We start from the raw sequence: 22,281 nt of genomic DNA, 5'->3' as shown, positions 1-22,281 counted from the left end.
TCATATTAAGCAACCAACTCCAGAAACCTCAAAACCAATGAAAGAACTCTATCCTTAATATTCTGTTCCTCTAGAACCACTCCTGGTATCAAAATCCGTATTAGGGCTCTCTAGAGGGACGGAACTAATAGAATATATAGACATATATTTGTAAATCTTTTTATACATATATTTAATTCTTTATATATAAAAAGCCATATATATATCTCTTCATATATAAATATATAAATCTTCATATATATGAAGATATATATACACACACACACACATATATGATCATATTAACTCACACAATCTCAAGGTCCCACAATAGGCCATCTATAAGCTGAGGAGCAAGGAATCCAGTCCTAATCCCAAAGCTGAAGAACTTGGAGTCCAATGTTCAAGGGCAAGAAGCATCTAGCACTAGAGAAAGATGTAGGCTGGGAGGCTAAGCCAGTCTAGTCTTTTCATGTTTTTCTGCCTGCTTTATATTCCAGCCATTCTGGCAGCTGATTAGATGGTGCCCACCCAGATTAAGGGTGGGTCTGCCTTTCCCCAGCCCACTGACTCAAATGTTAATCTCCTTTGGCAACACCCTCACAGACACACCTAGGACCAATACTTTGCATCCTTCAATCTAATCAAGTTGACACTTACTATTAACCATCACAGCAAATTAGAATGAAACAAAAACTAGCATTAAATTGAAGAAGAGCAAAATCTCCTATTGATAGTATACTCAATTAGTTGTCATGCTTTTATTTCTCTAACAATACAGCTTTAAAATATATAATGTGAAAACTAGAATCAAAACAGAAGAAAATTACTTACATAATCATAATGTAAGATTCAACATACCTGTCAGAAAAGTCCACATTTCAATAAATAGAAAAGATGAATATAAAGGGTTTTAATAAATTTGATGATATAAACCTAAATATATAAAGATACACACACACACACACACACACAGAGACATCAAAAGAAAATATAATCAATGTAGAGCTTAATAGTTGACTACGTATAAGGGCACCAAAAAAAAAAAAAAAAAAATTCCAAGCCCTCAAAGAGTGTCTCAAAAGCATAAAACTGAGATGCATCCATTGAACATGCCTCAATAAAATATAAGGATAGTGTCAAGTACCTGTTTCCTTTAGAATCACATCAGATAGGCAAAAATCTAAATGGAAATTTCAGTGAGAATTCAGGGTAATGGACATTTATAAAAACTTCAGGTGGGAGTATAAATTCATGATACCTTTTTACAAAATAATTTGATACTACCTCTCAAAATTTTAAATGTCCATACCCTTTGACTCAACAATTGTATCTCTAGAAATTCCTCTAATATAGAAAACTTATAATCAGAAAACAAATATACAAGATTACAACACTAATTATAACAGCAAAAAAGTAATAAACCAAATATCCATTAAAAGAAAAATGGCTAAGTAATTTATAGTACCTCCATTTCACAAAATGTCAAGCACTGACATGGAAAGAATCTCTAAGACATGGGCTTAAGTGTAAAAAAATACACGTTTAGGTGCAAAATGAATGGAAAAAGAAGTGGAAGAGTACACAACAAACGTTTTACTTCTGGAGAGGGATATAATTTTACCTTACATATGTCTCTTAGTGTTTGGATCTTTTATGACTGGTAAACTTGCATAAGAAACATAATTAATTTTTTCAATGTCTTATTTACTTTCCAGAAAAAGACTAAGATCCTTCCGTCCTTAGGACAAATTTGATCAAACCCATCTGAGAGTACAGGACAAGTACAAACTTTGATTCTGTTACAATAAGAATACCTGCTGTTTCCTTTTCTGGGAATGATCTTCCATCAGATATGGCTCAGCACTTCACTTCCTTCAAGTTATCTGCTTAAATATCACTTTATCTAAGGAATCTTTCCTGACTTTGCAATATAAAATGACAACATCCTACTCCCATCCTACCCCTCGCCAACTACCTTACCTTGTTTCATTATTCACTAGAGTAATTTACTACCAGTATCTTAGTGTGCTTATGTTTAAAGTGGGGATGATAATAGTACCTACCACACAGGTTGTTGTTAGGCTTAAATGACCTATGAGTTCTTAGATGAGTGCCTGACACATAGTAAGAGACATAAGAATCTGTTTTGTTTATGGTCTGCCTTCCCCCATTAGAACAACAATGCTAAGAGGTAGGGGCTGTGTTTTGTTCATTATTGTATCCTGATGCCTGGAAAGTGCTTATTGGTAAATATTCATCACTATTGAAGTCGGATTTAGTACTGCAGCCATATGTACAGACAGCTTAGATTACAAGAAAAAAAAATAATTTTTGGTAAAAGCAAAATTACAGATTAGCATGAATCATCTGTAATAATTCAACCTATTTTAAACATATAATATTTAGCAGTATGGCTCCTAGAAGCTTCAAGCAGGGAAGGGGTATAGTGGCATTTAATTCATTAATTTCTTAACACCAACATGACAACAAAAGATAAAACATAATGTGGATGAGAAAACAAATGCACAACTTACCTTTCATTCCTGCTTTTGATGCATGGCTGGTAGAGGACCTTGATAGCACTCCAGGCAGAACTAGAATCTGCTTTCAATGTGTCTTCCAACAATGGGAATTTTTTGATATATTTAGAATTTCTCAATGATTCAATCACCAAACTGTCTGAATTTAAAAGCCACAGCTAAAGATGTGAAGAGAAAGTCCAAGTATAAGAATATTGTCACCTTATCCATATCTTATGACTTTTCAAAAACAAAAAAGAGACTATGAAAATCCCAGAAAAAATAAATATGAGAATCATGTACATAATTTTAAAGCTAGGTAGGCCTTTCAAAATATAACACTTGGTAGAGCAATTGACATAAAGTTAAAAAAAAAAAAAAGACAACTGACTCAGAGAAAATACGCAGAAGTAACAACGTTATTATCTATAATATACAGAGCTTCAGTAAGGAGGTAAAACAGCCCGAGAGAAATACAGGCAAAGAATATGAACAGAATTAACAGAAGAAATAAAAGATACATAAACATATATTAGAATCTTAATGTAACTAATAAATGTGAAATTGTGTGCCACCATTTTTCATTGATCAGATTGGCAAATATAAAAGGATTGATAACATCTAGTTCAGAAAAGGGGTTTGAAGTGGGCATTCCAATACACTGCTGGTAAAGTGTTTTGGGATTTGGATGCATGGGATTCACTGAGGGAGAACTCACAGGAGAAAAGTGAAGGAAATGGGATAAGGAAGGGGAAAGAGCTAATTAAGGATATAGAATCATCTGGAGTCTGGTTTTGGCCTGATCAATGGGGGAGTTCTACAGCATGAATCCCACCTACAGAGTTTGTTCTACTTTGAGACAAGAGTCCCTAGCTTTCTGTGCCCCAGGATCAAATCACTGGCAGTGGGCTGACCAAGAAGGGGTAAGTCAGGGAGATGGGATTGTGGCAGACAGGTAACTTCTGGGCAAGGCAACCCCTGTCATCTGAAAAGGAAGTCTCTGGAGAAGGGGGCAGCTGTGAGCCATTATTAGCCAACACTGTCAGCAGCTGGGAATGGGTGCATCAACCCAGTATGGGGTCTGGGTGGCACACCAAGAATGCCTACTATAAAAGATAAATTAGTACAACTTTTTTTGCAAGGTGATAATTACCTGAGTTTCAAATACACAAATTCTAATACTATATTACATTAGAAAGATCCATTTATAAAGAAGTACTAAAAGATACAGGCAAAGATTATTTTCATTGCAGTTCAGTCTTATCAGCCATACAGCAAAATTCCAGTCATTAAGGAGCCAGACCTACATTTAAACTAACAAAAACAATCCTCAAGATACATACTGTGAAGCAAGCAGGTTGCAGAAAAACACTAATCATATGATACTGGTTTTTTTTTTTTTTTTTACAAATAGATAAACACCTGTGAGTGTACATATATATAGTCGTATATGGAAAGAATAAAAATAATGAAGTACACATATCAGACTGTTATTACTGATTGCCCCCTGAATAGTATGATATAGCAAGGCAAGAAAAGGAACATTTTATGTTCTTCATGGTCCCTGATTGTGTTTCAAGAATATTTTATAAAAAAGAAAAATCTAAATATATGTTAGAAAGTTTCAGAAGTTCCTACTCCTGATTTTCAATTTGAAATCTTAGAATAAAATAAAAAGTAAAACTGATTTCAGATAACTGTGAGGTATATTTAGTATCAAAATCAGTCAGAAAATATTTTAGGTTTTCATAGAAATTATCTACAATTAGAAGAGCATAGGGTCCTCATAAGGGATGGCCAGCTACAGAGTCACACCTAACAGCAACCTCAGGCCCTTCCCTCTTTTTTGTTACTATGTTTCCATATTAGCTTTTTAGTTTCATAAAGGCATTTGGGCTCTACCTTGAGCACCTGGAACAGTGTCTTTCATATAAGAAGTGCTCCATACATGTTTACTGGTTGAATAAAATAGATGTAGAAGTAGAGAGGATATTTGGGCTATGATTCTTGGTTATCCAGATAAATGCTCAAAATTTGTTTCTGAAGGACACTATTTTTAATAGAGGCAGTGTAATATTAGGCTCTAGTAGTACATGCTGGGATGATTGTTAGCCACAAAGCCTCTTCCTCAAAAATTGCCACTATTTCTCAAATATCACAGAATCAGAGCAACTAAAAACAACAAAAGAAGTCCAGGTATGGTGGCTCATGCCTGTAATCCCACTATAATCCCAACAGTTTGGGAGGCCAAAGTGGGAGGATTACCTCAGCCCAGGAGTTCAAGACCAGCCTGGGCAACATAGCAAGACCTCATCTCCAAAATTAAAAAATTGTTTGGGAATGGTGGAGTAGGCCTGGAGTCTCAGCTATTTAGAAGGCTGAGGTGGGAGGATCACTTTAGCCTGGGAAGTCGAGGCTGTGGTGAGCCATAATCCTGCCACTGCACTCCAGCCTGTGTGACAGAGTAAGACCTTATCTCAAAAAAACAAAAAACAAACAGGAGCAATAGGACATATTCTAAACATAAGAGTACGAAATAGAAAAAAAAAAAAAAAAAAAAAAGGTGAGACAGAATAGTGTTATAGTGACCAAAAAAAAGCCATTACAAACTGAGAGTAAAAAATCTGATTTTGGCCAGGCGCAGTGGCTCATGCCTGTAATCCCAGAACTTTGGGAGGCCGAGGCAGGTGGATAACGAGGTCAGGAGATCGAGACCATCCTGGCTAACACGGTGAAACCCCATCTCTACAAAAAAATTAACTGGGCGTGGTGACGGGTGCCTGTAGTCCCAGCTACTCGGGAGGCTGAGGCAGGAGAATGGCGTGAACCCAGGAGGCTGAGCTTGCAGTGAGCCAAGATCGTGCCACCGCACTCCAGCCTGGGGAACAGAGCGAGACTCCATCTCAAAACAAAGAAAAAAAACCCCTGATTTTGTGGTATGAGCTTCTAAATAGCAGGAATCAGGAATTTTCTCTGTATCCCTAGTAACTAGTACATAGAGGCACTTGACCATCTGCTATTAAATTAAGGGAGTTTGATTTATGAATTAAACTGATATTAACTTTTTTTTTTTTTTAAGATGGAGTCTTGCTCTGTCACCCAGGCTTAAGTGCAGTGGCACCATCTTGGCTCACTGCAACCTCTACCTCCCGACTTCGAGCGATTCTCCTGCATCAGCTTCCTGAGTAGCTGGGACTACAGGCATGGGCCATCCACCAGGCTAATTTTTGTATTTTTAGTAGAGATGGGGTTTCCCCATGTTGGCCAGGCTGGTCTCGAACTACTGACCTCAAGTGATCCCCCTACCTTGGCTTCCCAAAGGGCTGGGATTACAGGCATAAGTCACCATGCCCAGCCTGATATTAACATTTTTAATCACTTATTTTCCACACCTGAGAATTAAGAAAAAAAAATGAAAAAACTAAAGAATTCTGAGACCTTGGATTCCTAGGCTACAAAAGCTGGATAAAATAATTTCTTACCAAGATATACACTTTGTCGTCCTGACCTTGAATCCTGAATCTAAAAGTACTTCTAGCAGAGGAGAGCTGCACCAGACACTGGGTGATCACGCTCTGGACAAACCGAGACCTGTTTGAACAGAAATCAATTTTCAAAACGTGTGTCTCATAATAACTCTAACTGGTAAGATAAGCAAAAAATACCCACAGGGTACCTAAAAGGCAGAGACATCCACATTCCAGACTTTTCTATGTACTGCTCATTCCCTCACAATCCACACTGATGTGGATTTTAATATAGTTTAATGTATTCAGCTTTGCTCCATTCTTCTTCAAATCTATTCTCCAATCCTTAATACACTTTCCACACCAAACCTAACTATTCACCCCTACTGAATAAAAAAATACCATGTTAGAACAAGTCAATACTCCATTTGTGCTGTAGCATATTAAACAGAGAATAACTAACTTACAAAAGGAGGCAAGAAATTTTCTTCCAAACATCAGACAGTATTGTCTACATTTTCTTCCATTTGGATGGAAAGTGTCCCTAAAGTGTCAGCTCTGAGGTACAGAATCCAAGTATTTACATAACGATAAAGTTCAAGGCTATACTCAGATTGCCATAATTTTAGGATATCAACAAATAAACAGGAATAAAGGCATATCATGGTTAACTTGTTTGCAAACTAAAAAGAGTCAAAGAAATAAAAACACTAATAGATTTAGGGGCTAAGTACCATGTTTTTAAAACACAGGAGTCATTTGAAACTGACCTATGTTTCAAATTTTAAATAATTCAAATTAAAACCAGAAGCTATTCAAAAAACTTATTGGTGACTAGGTGATAAAATTCTACATATCTGGCACATAGAAATAAGCATAGAAAACTTTCAGAATTAGAAGATTTATAAGAGCACATTTGTCTACAGCACTATATGGAGCAAAACATTTTTTTAAATCCTCAAATCTTTTATATGTGTGGTTTGGTTCAACTATCTAAAAGGCTTTCTCTTTCCTTTTCCAAATAAAGAAAGGTATGAATAAAAATGAATTCCCATATCATCAATTGTACTTCCTTTTTCCTAAATTTGGAATTACAAATATATACCATGCAATACTACTTAGCCACAAAAAGGAACGAAATAATGGCAATCACAGCATCCTGGACGTAATTGGAGACTATTATTCTAATTGAAATAACTCAGGAATGGAAAACCAAACATCGTATGTTCTCCTTCATAAGTGGGAACTAAGTTATGAGGATGCAAAGGCATAAGAATAATACAATGGACTTTGAGGACTTGGGGAAAAGGCGGGGGGAGAGGTAAGAGATAAAAGACTACACATTGAGTACAGTGAACACTGACTGATTGGGTGATGGGTGCACCCAAATCTCAGAAATCATCACTATTCATGTAAGTAAACATCATCTGTTCCCAAAAACCTATTAAAATAAAAAATAAATTCAAAACCAAAAAATTAAAAATAAAAAAAAGGTCTGAATAGGGGAAAAAAAGAAATTACAAATAAATGTAATTTGCTATTTGTACCTTGGTATGATGGGGAAACTCCTCTCAGATGACTGAATGATTATCTCTGTCATGTAAAACTTGGTGGTTTCTAGAAACAAAAAAGAAAATTAAGACTCTCCCCAATACACTAATAATTTTATTGTGGGCCTGTTGACTCCAAATTATAATATTCCAAACTAAATATTAAACATACTGGTAACATTTTCCCAAAACTACTTAGTTTCAGAAGACAAAGCATTGGTCACTACAAGGAGATAGTTCTGAAGCTTCTGTGTCTTTTTAGAAAATAATGCCCAGAGATTCTGCTCACACATATGGAAGATTATAAAAGTTGTCACATCACAGGCATAGTGCACTTAGATAGAAATTAGTCACTGGGTTTCCTCAATCCTACAGAATAGCTACAAACCTGTAAGTCAATGAAAAAGACTTCTGGTTTGTCTTTGGTTTTGATGTACTATTTTCCCAGATAAAGGCAGTTCTAATGGCTTCCACTTGGCCTTTTCTACCAAAATAGCCTCAACTCACATGTTGGGGAACTAAAGCGGGGATTCTGTCAGCTGCTAAGTGTGTTAATTTGAGTTAAGCACTCTGGAATTCAGGAAATAATCACAGGAAGTATTCAGGATCCACTGGACCCACTGTGAGATGGACCTGAGCTAAAACTCTATTGATCACCTGACCCCATCCCCTACTCTAACTGGAGGGCCACAGTGATGTTTTGGGTCTTCTAGAATTGGTGTTCATTTAGAACCAGTGTCCAGCAGTCCCAAAAGGGGTGATTATTTCCTTTTCCCCAGTGCACATGCGGAACTGTTACCCTGAGAAAGGCCATGGTTCCCTTTGTGGAAGGGTGGGAGAAGATTAACAGTATAAATTTTAGGTAGCATACTAGGGTTTTTCATTGAGGGCATCTGCCCTTTCCTTCATTCAAGGGTTCCTGGGTCTACAAAGGCTCAAGTGTGAGAATTGAGGGGCCAGGACTCTCTGTTTTTATGATGCAAGCTCAACTTTTATTCACTTGACAGAACTTTCTGCTTATACAAATCAAGTAAGATTTTAGCAGGCTTGCTATCTATTTCACTTCTAGACAACACCATGATCAACTAGCAAACACCATATGACTGAATAACTCAGATTATTCCAATTGTTGCCATGACTTTCTGTCCATTACGCTAACTATACCCACTTTGCCTTTGATGTTTGAGTGCTCCTATCTGAAAAGGGGTTTTTACTCATAGCACCCGAAACACAGATGCAGTGAACCTCACATTAGAATCTACCCAGAATCTCAATGACTCTATTGATGTACAATTCTCACTAAATCTGGTTATCTGATTGCTTACAGAAAACTTTAAATAGATATTTAATAGACATAAATGTGAACACAACCATCTTGGAGTTCTAAAAAAAATCTAAGAAAGTTTAATCTCACTAACAATGAAGAAAATGTACATCAAAATAACATTTTTTTTTTTGCATCAAACAAAATATTTTAAAATGATAAGGTGTAGTGCTGGATACACTTATTCACATAGATGGATATGCTTATTCACACACTGCTGTGAGAATTGAAAATGACAGACTTCTGGAAAGCCACTTGGCAAAGGCCTTAAAATTGTGCATGTAGGGCTGGGTGCCTACATATACAATCACACCTCATGCCTGTAATCCCAGCACTTTGGGAGGCCGAGGCAGGCAGATCACCTGGGGTCAGGTGTTTGAGACCAGCCTGGCCAACATGGTGAAACCCTGTCTCTACTAAAAATACAAAAATTAGCTAGGCGCAGTGACCCACGCCCATAGTCCCAGCTACTTAGGAGGGTGAGGCAGGAGAATTGCTTGAAACCGGGAGGCGGATGTTGCAGTGAGCTGAGATCGCGCCACTGCACTCCAGCCTGGGTGACAGAATGTGACTTCGTCTTAAAAACAAACAAACAAACAAAAAAATGTATATGTATTGTGACACCATAAACATATAAGAATTTATTTCAAAAAAATACACACTGGTATATGAAAACACTTATCTATAGTGATACTCATAATAATATCAATAGAAAAATACTGAAAACAAGTGTCTAAAAATTGAGGATGGGTTAAACAGATATTCAGGCAACATAATTCCATGCATGTTTCAAATTTTAAATAGGTCAAATTAAAACCAGAAATAATTAAAAATGAGGCTGTCATTAAAAATGGTGTTGTTGGCCAGGTACAGTGGCTCACACTTAATCCCAGCACTTTGGAAGGCCAAGCCAGGAGGATCACTTGAAGCCCAGGAGTTTGAGACCATCCTGGACAACAAAGCAACAACCTGTCTCTACAAAAAAAAAATCTTTGAAAAATTAGCCAGGCTGAGTGGCGTGTGCCTGTAGTTCCAGTTACTTGGGAGGCTGAGGCAAGAGGATTGTTTGAGCCTAGAAGTCTGAGGCTTCAGTGAACTACTGCCCTCCAGCCTGAGAGACAGAGTAAGATCCCATCTCTTAAAAAATAAAATAAAATAGTGTTGTCAAACAACTTTTAATAAGACAGAAAGTTATTTTTTGAAAAAGTATGTAATTGCTCAATATTACACACAGAAAAGGTCAAAAAAATAAAATAGTTTCATAGATTAATATATAGAGAGCCATGACAGATTTACCCATTTCTCCCTGAAGATCTGTCAATATTTACTATTTTGAAGTCATGTTGTTACACAAACTAAATCTTTTTAACTTTATGAAATGACTATGTATGTATGTATGTATGTATGTATGTATGTATGTAATTTACTTAAGACAGGTCTTGCTCTGTTGCCCAACTAGAGTGCAGTGGTGTGATCATAGCTCACTGTAACCTCGAACTCCTGGGCTTCAGTGATCCTTCCGCGTCAGCCTCCTGAGTAGCTAGGACTACTACAGGGATGCACCACTATGCCCGGTCAATTTTTTGTAGAGACAAGGTTTCACTATGTTGCCTAGGCTGGTCTCAAGGGATCCTCTCATCTCCGCCTCCCAAAGTAGAAGTGACCCTTTTTATCCCGTGTGTTGTTAATCTATAATTTAATTACATTATTTTAATCCCACAAGTATTATTTCTATTGCTTTACAGTTAATATTCATTTAAGCGTTATCTGAATATTCACTATTCAGACAATAAGACTAATAAGTCTTATTGAACTTAATTAGACCTTCTATGCGGGATCATTTTCTTCTACCTGAATACAGGTAGAATTTCTTTTCATAAGAAACCACTATGGGCCAGGCACGGTGGCTCACGCCTGTAATCCCAGCACTCTGGGAGGCCGAGGCGGGCAGATCGCGAGGTCAGGAGTTCAAGACCAGCCTGGCCAACATGGTGAAATCCCATCTCTACTAAAAATACAAAAATTAGCCAGGCGTGGTGGCGCATGTCTGTAATCCCAGTTACTTGGAAGGCTAAGGCAGAAGAATCGCTTGAACCCAGGAGGCAGAGGTTGCAGTGAGTCAAGACCGCGCCACTGCGCTCCAGCCTGGCGATGGAGCGAGACTCCATCTCAAAAAAAATAAATAAATAAAAATAAAAAATAAAAAAACCCATTAGTATTGAATTATCCCAGTTTGTGTTTGTCAGAAAACATATTTATCTTAGCCTTCATTCTTAAAGGAAATTTTCACTTGAGATTAAGTCCTAGGATCAACAGTTATTTGCACACATTGGCAATATTGTTCCACTGTCTTCAGACTTCCATTACTGCTGTTCCTTTGAAGGAACTCTGTCATTTTTCTTCAGCTGCAGTTAAGATTATCCCCACTTTTTATTCTACAGTATTACTTGCACGTGTCTAGGTATGGATTTATTTTTATTTTTCTTGCTAGGGCTTCACCAAATTGGAAATCACTGGGTCCCTTGAATCTATAGATTGCTGTTCTTCATCACTTTTGTAAAATTCTCAACAATTATCTCTTCAAATATTGCCCATGCTCCTTTCTTTTCCTCCTGGAAGTCTGATTAAACATACAATGGATAGTCGATGTTCTACGTCTCTTACTCTCTCTTCTATATTTTTTGCCTTTTGTCTCTCTGTGCTACATAACAGGTTTTTCTTGTCGTCTCTCTTTTGTTCATTAATTCTATCTTCAAGTTGTACCTAATCTGGTGTTAAACCACTGGCTGAGTTTTTAATATCAATTATAATACTTTTTAAGAAATTTTACTGTGGGTCTTTCCTAAATATACTTACTGTTACAGTTTCCTTTTCCTTTCAGCTACCTTCACACCTTTCATATTGCTAAATATACTAAGCAAATATAAATATTTGCCATATTTATAACAGCTGCTTCCACATGTTTGTCTGCTCAATCGAATATTTGTGTTTACTAAGTACCTGTTTATTAAGTCCTTTTTTTCTTGAGTATGAAACATTCTTTTCAGTTTCTTTGCACACCTAATAATTTTTAGACAGAAGCAGGACATTGTGTGCAATATGTTGGGGCAAATGTGGATTTTGTTTTGCTCTTCTGACGGTTGTTGGTTATTGGTTGGGATAGCAATCAATTGACTGGCCTGGACTCGAACTGTGAAATGTATCTCCCCACAGTGTGTAGCCACTAATGTCTCTACTCGGTTTTAATTTTTTTTTTTAGTCTGGTTCCCTAGCAAGTATCCACTGTACCTGTATAGGTTAGCTGTCAGCAAATAATTTTGGGCAAGGCTCTACTCAAATACCTCAAGCCAGTAAGGCTTCTTACAAAAATTACCTTCTGCTACCCAAGTTGTATGTGGATTGAGGAATGCAATCAAAGTCACAGCAAATTCACAGGTCCCCCTAAGCTTTCAATTCTTACTGAAAATACATACAATAGATACTCCCTGCCATTTTTTTGTGTGTATGCAAGGTTTAGGAGTCAGCTAGAGTTGTGTTAGGGCAGAGAAGTTATCTCAGCTCATCTATCATCCTTTGTGCAGCAGGTGGTTTTTGTATTGCTATAATAAATACCTGAGGCTAACTAAAAAAAAAAAAAAGAGGTTTCTGATAGGGTTTGGCTGTGTCTCTACTCAAATCTCATCTTAAATTGTAGCTCCCATAATTGCCATGTATCATGGGAGCGACCCAGTGGGAGGTAATTAAACCATGGGGGCGTGTTTTTCCATATCATGTTCTCATGATAATGAATAAGTCTCATGAGATCTGATGGTTTTATAAAAGACGGTTCCCCTGCACAAGCTCTCTTGCCTGCCACCATGTAAGACCTGTCTTTCCTCCTCCTTCACCTTCTGCCATGATTGTAAGGCCTCCTGAGCCATGTGGAACTGTGAGTCCGTTAAACTTCTTTTTCTTTATAAATTACCCAGTCTCAGGTATGTCTTTATTAGCAGCATAAGAATGGACTAATACAGTAAATTAGTACTGGTAGAGTGGGGTGCTGCTGTAAGGATACTGGAAAATGTGGAAGCAACTTTGGAACTTGGGTAACAAGCAGAGGCTGGAACAGTTTAGAGGGCTCAGAAGAAGAGAGGAAAATGTGGGAAAGCTTGAAACTTCCTAGAGAGTTGGAGGGCTCAGAAGATAAGAAAATGGGGGAAAATTTGAACCTTCCTAGAGAATTGTTGAATGGTTTTGACCAAAATGCTGATAGGGATACGGACAATGAAGTCCAGGCTGAGGTGCTCTCAGAGAGAGATGAGGAATTTGTTGGGAACTGGAGCAAGGGTGACTCTTGTTATGCTTTAGGAAAGAAACTGGCAGCATTTTGTCCCTGCCCTAGACATCTGTGGAATTTTGAACTTGTGAGAGATAACTTAGGGTATGTGGTGGAAGAAATTTCTTCCTCTTTTTTTTGAAACCGGTTCTCACTCTGTTGCTCAGGCTGGAGTGCAGTGGTGTAATATCAGCTCACTGCAACCTCTGCCTCCCAAATTCAAGTGATTCTCATGCCTCAGCCTCCCAAGTAGCTGGAACTACAGGCATGCACCAATACGCCTGGCTAATATTTGTATTTTTTGGTAGAGACAGGGGTTTCACCATGTTGACTAGGCTGGTCTTGAACTCCTGACCTCAAGTGATCTACCGGCCTTGGCCTCCCAAAGTGTTGGGATTACAGGCATGAGCCACTATACCCAGCCTGGCGGAAGAAATTTCTAACCAGCAAAGCATTCAAGTGGTGACAGAGCATAAAAGTTTGGAAAATTTGTAGCTGGACGATTAGGTAGAAAAGAAAAACCCATTTTCTGGGGGGAAATTCCAGCCTGCTTGAATCTTGCATCAGCATGACCTGGATGTGAGACACAAAGTCAAAGGAGAAATTCAAGCCACTTGTATCAGTGTGATCTAGATGTGAGACATGAAGTCAAAGGAGATCATTTTGGAGTTTTAAGATTTGACTGCTTTGCTGGATTTCGGACTTCCATGGGGCCTTGCATTCAAGCCTGCTTGAATTTCTACTGCTGCAGAAATCTGCACAAGTAACAAGAAACCAAATGTTAACCACTAAGACAATGGGGAAAGTGACTCCAGGGCATGTCAGAGACCTTTGCAGCAGCTCCTCCCATCACAGGCCTGGAGGCCTAGAAGGAAAAAATGGTTTCCCGTTGTACACAGCCTAGGGACTTGGTGCCCTGTGTCCCAGTCACTCTAGCCATGGCTAAAAGGGGCCAAGGTAGAGCTTGGGCCCAGGCTTCAGAGGTTACAAGCCTCAAGCCTTGGCAACTTCCACGTGGTGTTAAGCCTGTGGGTGCACAGAAGTCAAGAGTTGAGGTTTGGGAATCTCCACCAAGATTTCTGAGACTGTATGGAAATACCTGGATGTCCAGGCAGAGGTGTGCTGCAGGGCTGCAGCCCTCATGGAGAACCTCTGTTAGGGCAGTGCAGAAGGGAAAGGTGGGGTGGGAGCTCCCACATAGAGTTCCCACTGTGGCACTGCCTGGCAGAGCTGTGAGAAGAGGGCCACCATCCTCTAGACCCCAGAATAACAGATACACAGAAGGCTTACACCGTATGCCTAGAAAAGCCACAGTAACTCAAAAACAGTACATGAAAGAAGCTGGGTGGGGATGTATCCTGCAAAACCACAGGGCCAGAGCTGTTCAAGGCCATGGGAGCCCACCTCTTGCATCAGCATGACCTGGATGTGAGACATGAAGTCAAAAGAGATCATTTTGGAGCTTTAAGGTTTGACTGCTTTGCTAGATTTCAGATTTGCATGGGACCTTTAGCCCCTTTGATTTGGCCAATTTCTTCCATTTGGAGTGGGTGCATTTACCCAATGCCTGTACCCCCATTTTATCTAGGAAGTACCTAACTTGTTTTTGATTTTACAGTCTCATAGGTGGAAGGGATTTGCCTTGTCTCTGATGAGACTTTGGACTTGGACTTTTCAGTTAATGCTGAAATGAGTTAAGACTCTGGGGACTGTTGGGAAGGCATGATTGGTTTTGAAATGTGAGGACATCAGATTTGGGAGTAGCCAGGGACAGAATGATACGGTTTGGCTGTGTCCCCACCCAAATATCATCTTGAATTGTTGTTCCCATAATCCCCATGTGTCATGGGAGGGACCCAGTGGGAATTCACTGAATCATGGGGGCGGGGTTTTCCTGTCCTGTTCTTGTGATAGTAAGTCTCACAAGATACGATGGTTTTATAAAGGGCAGTACCCCTGCACACTCTCTGTTGCCTAACGCCATGTAAAACGTGTCTTTGTCCCCCTTCACCTTTTGCCATGATTGTGAGGCCTTCCCAGCCATGTGATACTGTGAGTCAATTAAACCTTTTTCTTTATAAATTACCCAGTCTTGGGTATGTGTTTATTAACAGCATGAGAACAGACTAATACAGTTTCATTGTCTCATGGCTCTCCAGGCTGTACAGGCAAGCCTCCAGCATTTGCTTGGCTTCTGGTAAGGACCTTGGGAACCTGACAATCATGGTGGAAGGCAAAGAAGGAGCAAGGTGTCTCACATGGTGAAAGCAGGGATGAGAGAGAGAGGAGAGAGGTGCCACACACTTTTAAATAACCAGATCTCATAAGCATTCACTCACTATCATGAGGACAGCAAAAAGACATTCATGAGGGATCTGCCCCATTACGCAAACACCTCCCACCACACCCTACCTCAAAAATTGGGGATTACATTGTATTATTTTAAATTGGGAATTACATTTTATTATTATTTTATTATTTTATGAGATTTAAAGGAGACAAACATCAGAACTATATCTCTGATATGGTTTGGATCTGTGTCCCCACCCAAATCTCCTGCTGTATTGTAATCCCTAATGTTGGAGGTGGGACCTGATGGGAAGTGACCGGATTATGGCAGTGGGTCCTTCATGAATGGTTTAGCACCATCACCTTGGTGCTGTACTTGTGATGGTGAGTGAGTGACTTCTTACAAGATCTACTTGTTTAAAAGTGTGTAGCACCTCCCCTCATTCTCTCTTGCTACTGCTTCCACTATGTGAGATGCCTCACTCCTCCTCTGTTTTGTGCCATGATTGTAAGTTTCCTGAGGCCTCCCCAAAACCAGAAGCTGCTATGCTTCCTGTACAGCCTGCAGTACCATAAGCCAAAAAACCTATTTTCTTTATAAATTACCCAGTCTTGGTATTTCTTTATAGCAATGTGAGAATGGACTAATACAATCACTTTGCTTCCAAAATATCCTCCTTAGAATTTCTGCTTTCTCCACCACCTACCCTAAACCAAACCCACCATGTATAGACAGTAAAGCTGTGGGCTTTTCCTGCCTGAGTTGGGAAGATATAAAGTGGCAAGGTCCGTCTGCCTCCCCAGACAAAAAAAAAATTACAAACTTGCTATTCTTTCCCAGTAGCAGTTTTCCATTACTTAAATAGTTCTAAAACTGTTGTTTCACTTTTGTTCATTTTCTAGTGCCCTAATATGGTTATTAATTTTTTAAATTGTCCAGTTTTGTACATGTTTGCTACAGAATAAAGTTGCCCATTCTCTTCATGACACTATTTTGGGAAGTGGAATCCTAGTGATTTACTTTTAGAACAGATGTAGGTATAGATCTCTTATACCACCCCACACACAAACTCACACATATTGACCTTCTAATACACTTTTGTATCACACTACAATGTTTAGTAAATATTCAGTGTTTACATTATTATTACCATAATACTACAATGGAGATGTTTCTTTTCTTGTTCAACCTTTCTTTTTTCCTTCCTGCAGTGAATAACTGCTTCAATCACCTTTTAGCTAATTCTTTCCATATAATTAAATGGTTTGTCTCGAGATTATCTGTCACATGTTGATATGGTTTGGCTCTGTGTCCCCACTCAAATCTCATGTCAAGTTGTAATCTCCACGTGTTAAAGTTGGGGCCTGGTGGGAAGTGATTGGATCATGGGAGTGGTTTCTAATGGTTTAGCACCATCTCACCAGTCTCATGATAGAGTTCTCACAAGATCTGACGGTTTAAAAGTGTGTGGCAGTTCCCTGCTCTCTCTCTCCTGCCCCCTTGTGAAGAAGGTTCTTGCTTCTTCTTTGCCTTCTGCCATGACGGTAAGATTCCTGAGACTTCCAAGCCATGTAGAACTGTGAGTCAATTAAACCTCTTTTCTTTACAAATTACCCAGTCTCAAGTAGTTATTTACAACAGTGTGAAAATGAACTAAAACACATGTGGTCAAACAAATCAAATAATTTATCAATTCCACTTTATAACTAAAAAAAAAAAAAAAAAATCAACCATGTATGTTGGCTCATGCTTGTAATCCCAGCACTTGGAAGGCTGAGGCAGGAGGATCACTTGAGTCCTGGAGTTTAAGATCAGCCTAGGCAACATAGGGAGACCCCACTTCTACAAAAAATTAAAAATTAGTCAGACATGGTGGTATGCACCTGTGGTCCGAGCTACTTGGGAGGCTGAGGTGGGAGGATCACTTGAGCCCGGGAGGTTGAGGCTGCCATGAGCCATGATCATGCCACTGGACTCCAGTCTAGGCAACAGAGTGAGACTATGTCTCAAAAAAAAAAAAAAAAAAAAAAATCTCTATTGCAATCTTCTCTCCCATTTGCTTCAATCTAGGCTGCTATTCTCTAGGCCTGCTGCCCACTCCTTACCCTGGGACTTCCTTATCCTGCTTTCCTTTATTGTACGCCTTGTTACCCAATTCCATGTCATCTCTTCCTAGATTGAATCTCTAGTTTTGGTGATTTATATTTTATGGTGAATTACTAAGAAAAATAAACCTTTGAGAATTGTGTTTTGAGACTTTGTTATTTGCAAAATGGCTTTTATTATTTTCATATTTGACTGACAGCTTGACTGTGTATAGAATTCTGGGCTGAAAATCTTTTTCCTTTCAAATTATGAAGGCACTGCTTCACTGTTTTCTGGCTTTCAGCTCTGGTGTTAAGACGTTCAATGCTATTCTAATTCTTAATCTGTCTTATATTAACTGCCTTTTTCCCTCTGGAAACTTCATCTTTGGTGTTCTGAAATTACTCATTGCTGTGGCCTGAGGTGGCTTCCTTGCTATTCCTCTACTAATTACAGAGGGTACTTAGTGGACCCTTTCAGTCAAGAAACTGAAGTCCTAGCTCTGGAAAACAGTCTTGTATTTTTGGTATTTTTGTTATTGGATAATTTCCTACATTCTGTTGTCTCTATTCTCTCTTTCTAGAATTTCTATAAGCTAGATGTTGGTTGTCCTGAAAGGCTCAATTTACTTATTCATTTCACAGATACTTACTGGGTACTCACTATGTGCCAGACGTTACACTAAGTGCTGAGATCATACTGATAGACAAGATAGACAATGTCTCTACCTTCAGGAAACTTAACTGATTATATATATGTTTTGTACTTCTTTAATTTTAATTTTCTTTCTTTCTTTTTTTTTTTTTTTTGAGATGGAGACTTGCCCTGTTGCTCAGGCTGCAGTGCAGTGGCACGATCTTAGCTCACCGTAACCTTCGCCTCCCAGGTTCAAGTGATTCTCCTGCCTCAGCCTCCCTAGTAGCTGGGATTACAGGCGCACTTCACCACACCTGGCTAATTGTTGTATTTTTGGTAGAGACGAGGTTTCACCATATTGGCCAGGCTGGTCTTGAGCTCCTGACCTCAGGTGATCTGCCCATCTTGGCCACCCAAAGTGCTGAGATTACAGGTGTGAGCCTCTGTGCCCGGCCTCTCCTTTAATTTTCAATCTCTGTCTTTTGGTTTTAATTTCTGGCCTAATTCTTTACTTTTATCTTCCAATTCTTTAATTTTTTTTTCTGAAGCTATTATATTTTTAAATTCCACATTCTCTGAATTATGGAAGCAATATTAGTTTATTTCTTCAAGGGCATTTTATTTTTTTTAAAGATTTTCTTCTGCTGCATACATAATGTGTTTCTTCTCAGTGCTTTTAATTTGCTTGCTTAATCATTTAATTGCCTTGGTTTTTTTTTTGTTGGAGATTTCCTCAAATATTTGGTGAGTCTCAATTCATTTCAATTTTAGTGTAAGGCAGTGAAATGCTGAGAGAAAGTTCTTGGGTATAGGTACAAGGTTTGTTGACAGCAGGATGAATGAATATAAGCTCTTTTTTTTAAAGAGATGGAGTCTCCCTATGTTCTTCAGGCTGAAGTGCAGTGGTTATTCATAGGTGCAATAATAGTGCACTACAGCCTCGAACTCCTGGGCTCAAGTGACCCTCCTGCCTCAGACTCCCAAGTAGCTGGGACTACAGGCATGTACCACTGTGCTCAGCTTAACCTCATTTTTGTTGAACATCGATGTTACCTCATTTTTGGTTGAATGTTACTGAAGAATCAGTGTCTACAAATCTTTTCTCTAGTTGGTATTCTTCCATTATTCAAAAAAAAGGGTATAGGAGAGGTCTTCCAATCTCCAACCTTGAAGCAAGTTGAAAATGAAGTGGGAAACCTAGAAGTCTAGTAGCTCTATATATACACTTTGAAATAATCATCCTGCTTCCAGCTTCTTGCCTCAGACTGCCTTCCCTGTTACCTGCTGCCACCAAATTCTGACCTGTTTTGGGGCTCTACAGAGATTATTGGCCCACTCCTTATTCAAATGATCTACAGACACCAAAGCTGCAGCTCCCTCCAGGCTGCCAACTGTGTTCCAAAAAAGTTTGTTTACATCTCTTGTTTATGTCATTGTCATACCTTCTCCATTTCTTTGCCTTTGTTGATATACATCTTTTCATTCCTTAACTGACATTTTAACAGGACTTCAGGGAGAAAATAATTTAAAAATCAATTCACCTTATTTAACCAGAAGGCTTAACATTTTCTAAGGTATTGCTTCAGGAGCTTGCTTTCATTTTCCAAAAATGACGTTAAGGATGGTATCATTTACTAACTCATTTTTCCTTTCTGGCTCACCATGAACAAGTAACTATTTATAAGATTTTGATGATTAAACAAACAAGTAAACAAACAAACAAAAAATCATCATCTGCCTTCTCTTAAGTACAATTGCTTCATGTAAATCACATCTTCTAATTAATTGTATTAAAAGTAATTATTCACCCTCCACAAGCTGACACAGCATGTTGCAGCTCTCTAGACACTGTAAACCATATCTTTAAATTGCAATGCATTTTAATTATCAGGATTTTCAGTATAATATTTTTAAGTAGTATAACAGAATTTACATAAAATATAATCAACGTTACTGGGAAACAAAAAGAATAAGGGACAAAGTACAAAACTCAGAATGTTTTTTCTTCCATTTCAACAGGTCCTCTTCCATCCCCAGCCCCAAAATACAGCCCCAAGCCAGATGGCAGCCAAGAAAAACAACTCCTCCATCTCTGGGCACCAATTCTTCTGACTGAGGAGTTTTGTTAAGAAAAAAGCTCTGTTTTGTGAGTTACCAGGAAGGTAAAATGAAAAAAAAAAAAAAAGATGAAAGAAAGAGAGAGAGAAAGAAAGAGAGAAAAGCTCCAATTTTCTTTAAAATAGACCTAAGTACAAACTTTATACTATTGCTTTATATCTACAAAGAGGCTATGAAACACTGAAAATGACTCAAGTTCTTAATACTTAAAATTCAATACTCTGTACTTATGAAGGTCAAAATATACAAACTTCTTGGTATATTGGATGATATGTTAGTTGGGGTCTATTTTGAAAAGCACCAATTCTACAGCATATATTAATCATCTATCTTTCCTATATATTTACTATAAAATATCATTCTGGCTTTTAAACAAGAAGCCAATCATTTTGGCTTCTTGTTATGAAATTCTTACCTGATGACACGGTCTCTCCCAACATTACCTTGCAACGCTTACAAATTACTTTGGTATTTGCCTTTGGTTCCTGTAGAACAGAAAAATGTCATTTAAATGTCATTCAGCTTTTCTTAAAAGGAATATATAATTTTAACAAAGTCCCCAGAGTATACATTGAACTTTACATTTTATTCTGCCCTCTACTAAATACTGGGAATACATTTAGCTTGTATGCATAATTCACATGCACAGAGATAATTTTTCAAGTCTTAAGAAACAATAAAGCACAGATTCACTTTTCCAAAACTAGCCACTTCTTGATAATCCAAAAGTTGCCAAATAATTTGAATTAAGTGGTACCTTACATTTCTAAAAAGCACTTCCAAATAGCCTTATAACTTAGAACAGGCAGATGGTGGGCAACAAAGACCGGGTTGATGACTTGCCTCAACTCATGTGTATAGAACACAGAAGAATCAGAACTTGAACTCACACAATTTTGATTCCTAGTCCAGTGTAATTTATGTAAAAGTAACCTATAATCCTTAACTACAATAAGTGAAAAGTTAACAATATATATTCTGTTCATATACTTCCATTTTTTCCACTTAGGATCGGCACGGTAACTGGAAAGACAGGTAGTGCTCTGGGACAATTCCTGAAACAATCCTAACCTTCAAAAATCCAAATTCATTATTTGAGACATAGATTAAAATAACTAGCATTTGCCTAATCAATAAACAAAGAATATGCCTTTTCACATCCATAATTATACCTTTGTTAAAACCATACAACATTCCTCTCGTCCAGATATACTGCAACAAGGCAGAAGCCATATAAAATGGGCAGGGAAAAGGAGGTTCTGCAGCTCTGAACACACCAGGGTACCTTTCCTGGGAAATTACAGAATAGGTGTAGGCTGAAGTAAGGAAGGGCAGTGACTTCTGTTGTGGGATAATATGTGTATTTAATCTAAGGAAAAAAAATTTAACTGATTAATATACATTTGAGTATTTTTTCCTTGGCATAAATAATTTCCTAAAAAGTTGCATAAAAAGTACATTTAAACTGAGTTCCATGGACGTGCTGCTAGTAACTGACAGTTGATGTTTGAATCTGGGTCTTTCTGATGCTAAGGCTTCTGAACACTATGCTAAGTGTTTTCCAAATTACAGCTCATGCGCTCCATTAGTGGGAACCAATTCATGGAACCAATTCAGTGGATTACTGTGCTTTGGGGTTTTTTTTGTCTATTTTATTTTGTTTTGTTTTGAGATGGAGTCTTGCTCCGTTGCCCAGGCTGGAGTGCAGTGGTGTGACCTTGGCTAACTGCAATCTCCGCCTCCTGGGTTCAAGAAATTCTCTGCCCCAGCCTCCCTAGTAGCTGGGATTATAGGCACCTGCCACCATGCCTGGCTAATTTTTGTAGTTTTAGTAGAGATGGTTTCACCATCTTGGCCAGGCTGGTCTTGAACTCCCGAGCTCATGATCCACCCACCTTGGCCTTCCAAAATGCTGGGATTATAGGTATGAGTCATCGCACCAGGTCTACTGTGTTTTTAAAAAATGAAATACAATAGAACAGAAAATATGACAGT

At 38.3% G+C, this 22,281-nt stretch overlaps 1 protein-coding gene across 11 annotated transcripts in view; it reads right to left on the bottom strand.

The window, feature by feature from the left end:
* The window catches only part of LOC105495809 (ubiquitin protein ligase E3D), a 187,086-nt gene that overhangs the window by 132,686 nt on the left and 32,119 nt on the right, over positions 1 to 22,281 (bottom strand). For all 11 annotated transcript variants that reach the window (XM_011765644.3, XM_071096808.1, XM_011765630.3 and 8 more), the window contains 4 exons: positions 20,702 to 20,771; positions 7,516 to 7,585; positions 5,984 to 6,092; positions 2,517 to 2,680 (listed from right to left, as the gene is read on the bottom strand). In XM_011765644.3, the coding sequence (XP_011763946.2) occupies positions 2,517 to 2,680; positions 5,984 to 6,092; positions 7,516 to 7,585; positions 20,702 to 20,771 (413 nt within the window). The remainder of the gene's footprint in view (positions 1 to 2,516; positions 2,681 to 5,983; positions 6,093 to 7,515; positions 7,586 to 20,701; positions 20,772 to 22,281) is intronic.

This window comes from Macaca nemestrina, chromosome 5 (genome assembly GCF_043159975.1).
Source record: "Macaca nemestrina isolate mMacNem1 chromosome 5, mMacNem.hap1, whole genome shotgun sequence".
Lineage (NCBI taxonomy): Eukaryota > Metazoa > Chordata > Mammalia > Primates > Cercopithecidae > Macaca > Macaca nemestrina.
This window is presented reverse-complemented; position numbering and strand designations above follow the sequence as displayed.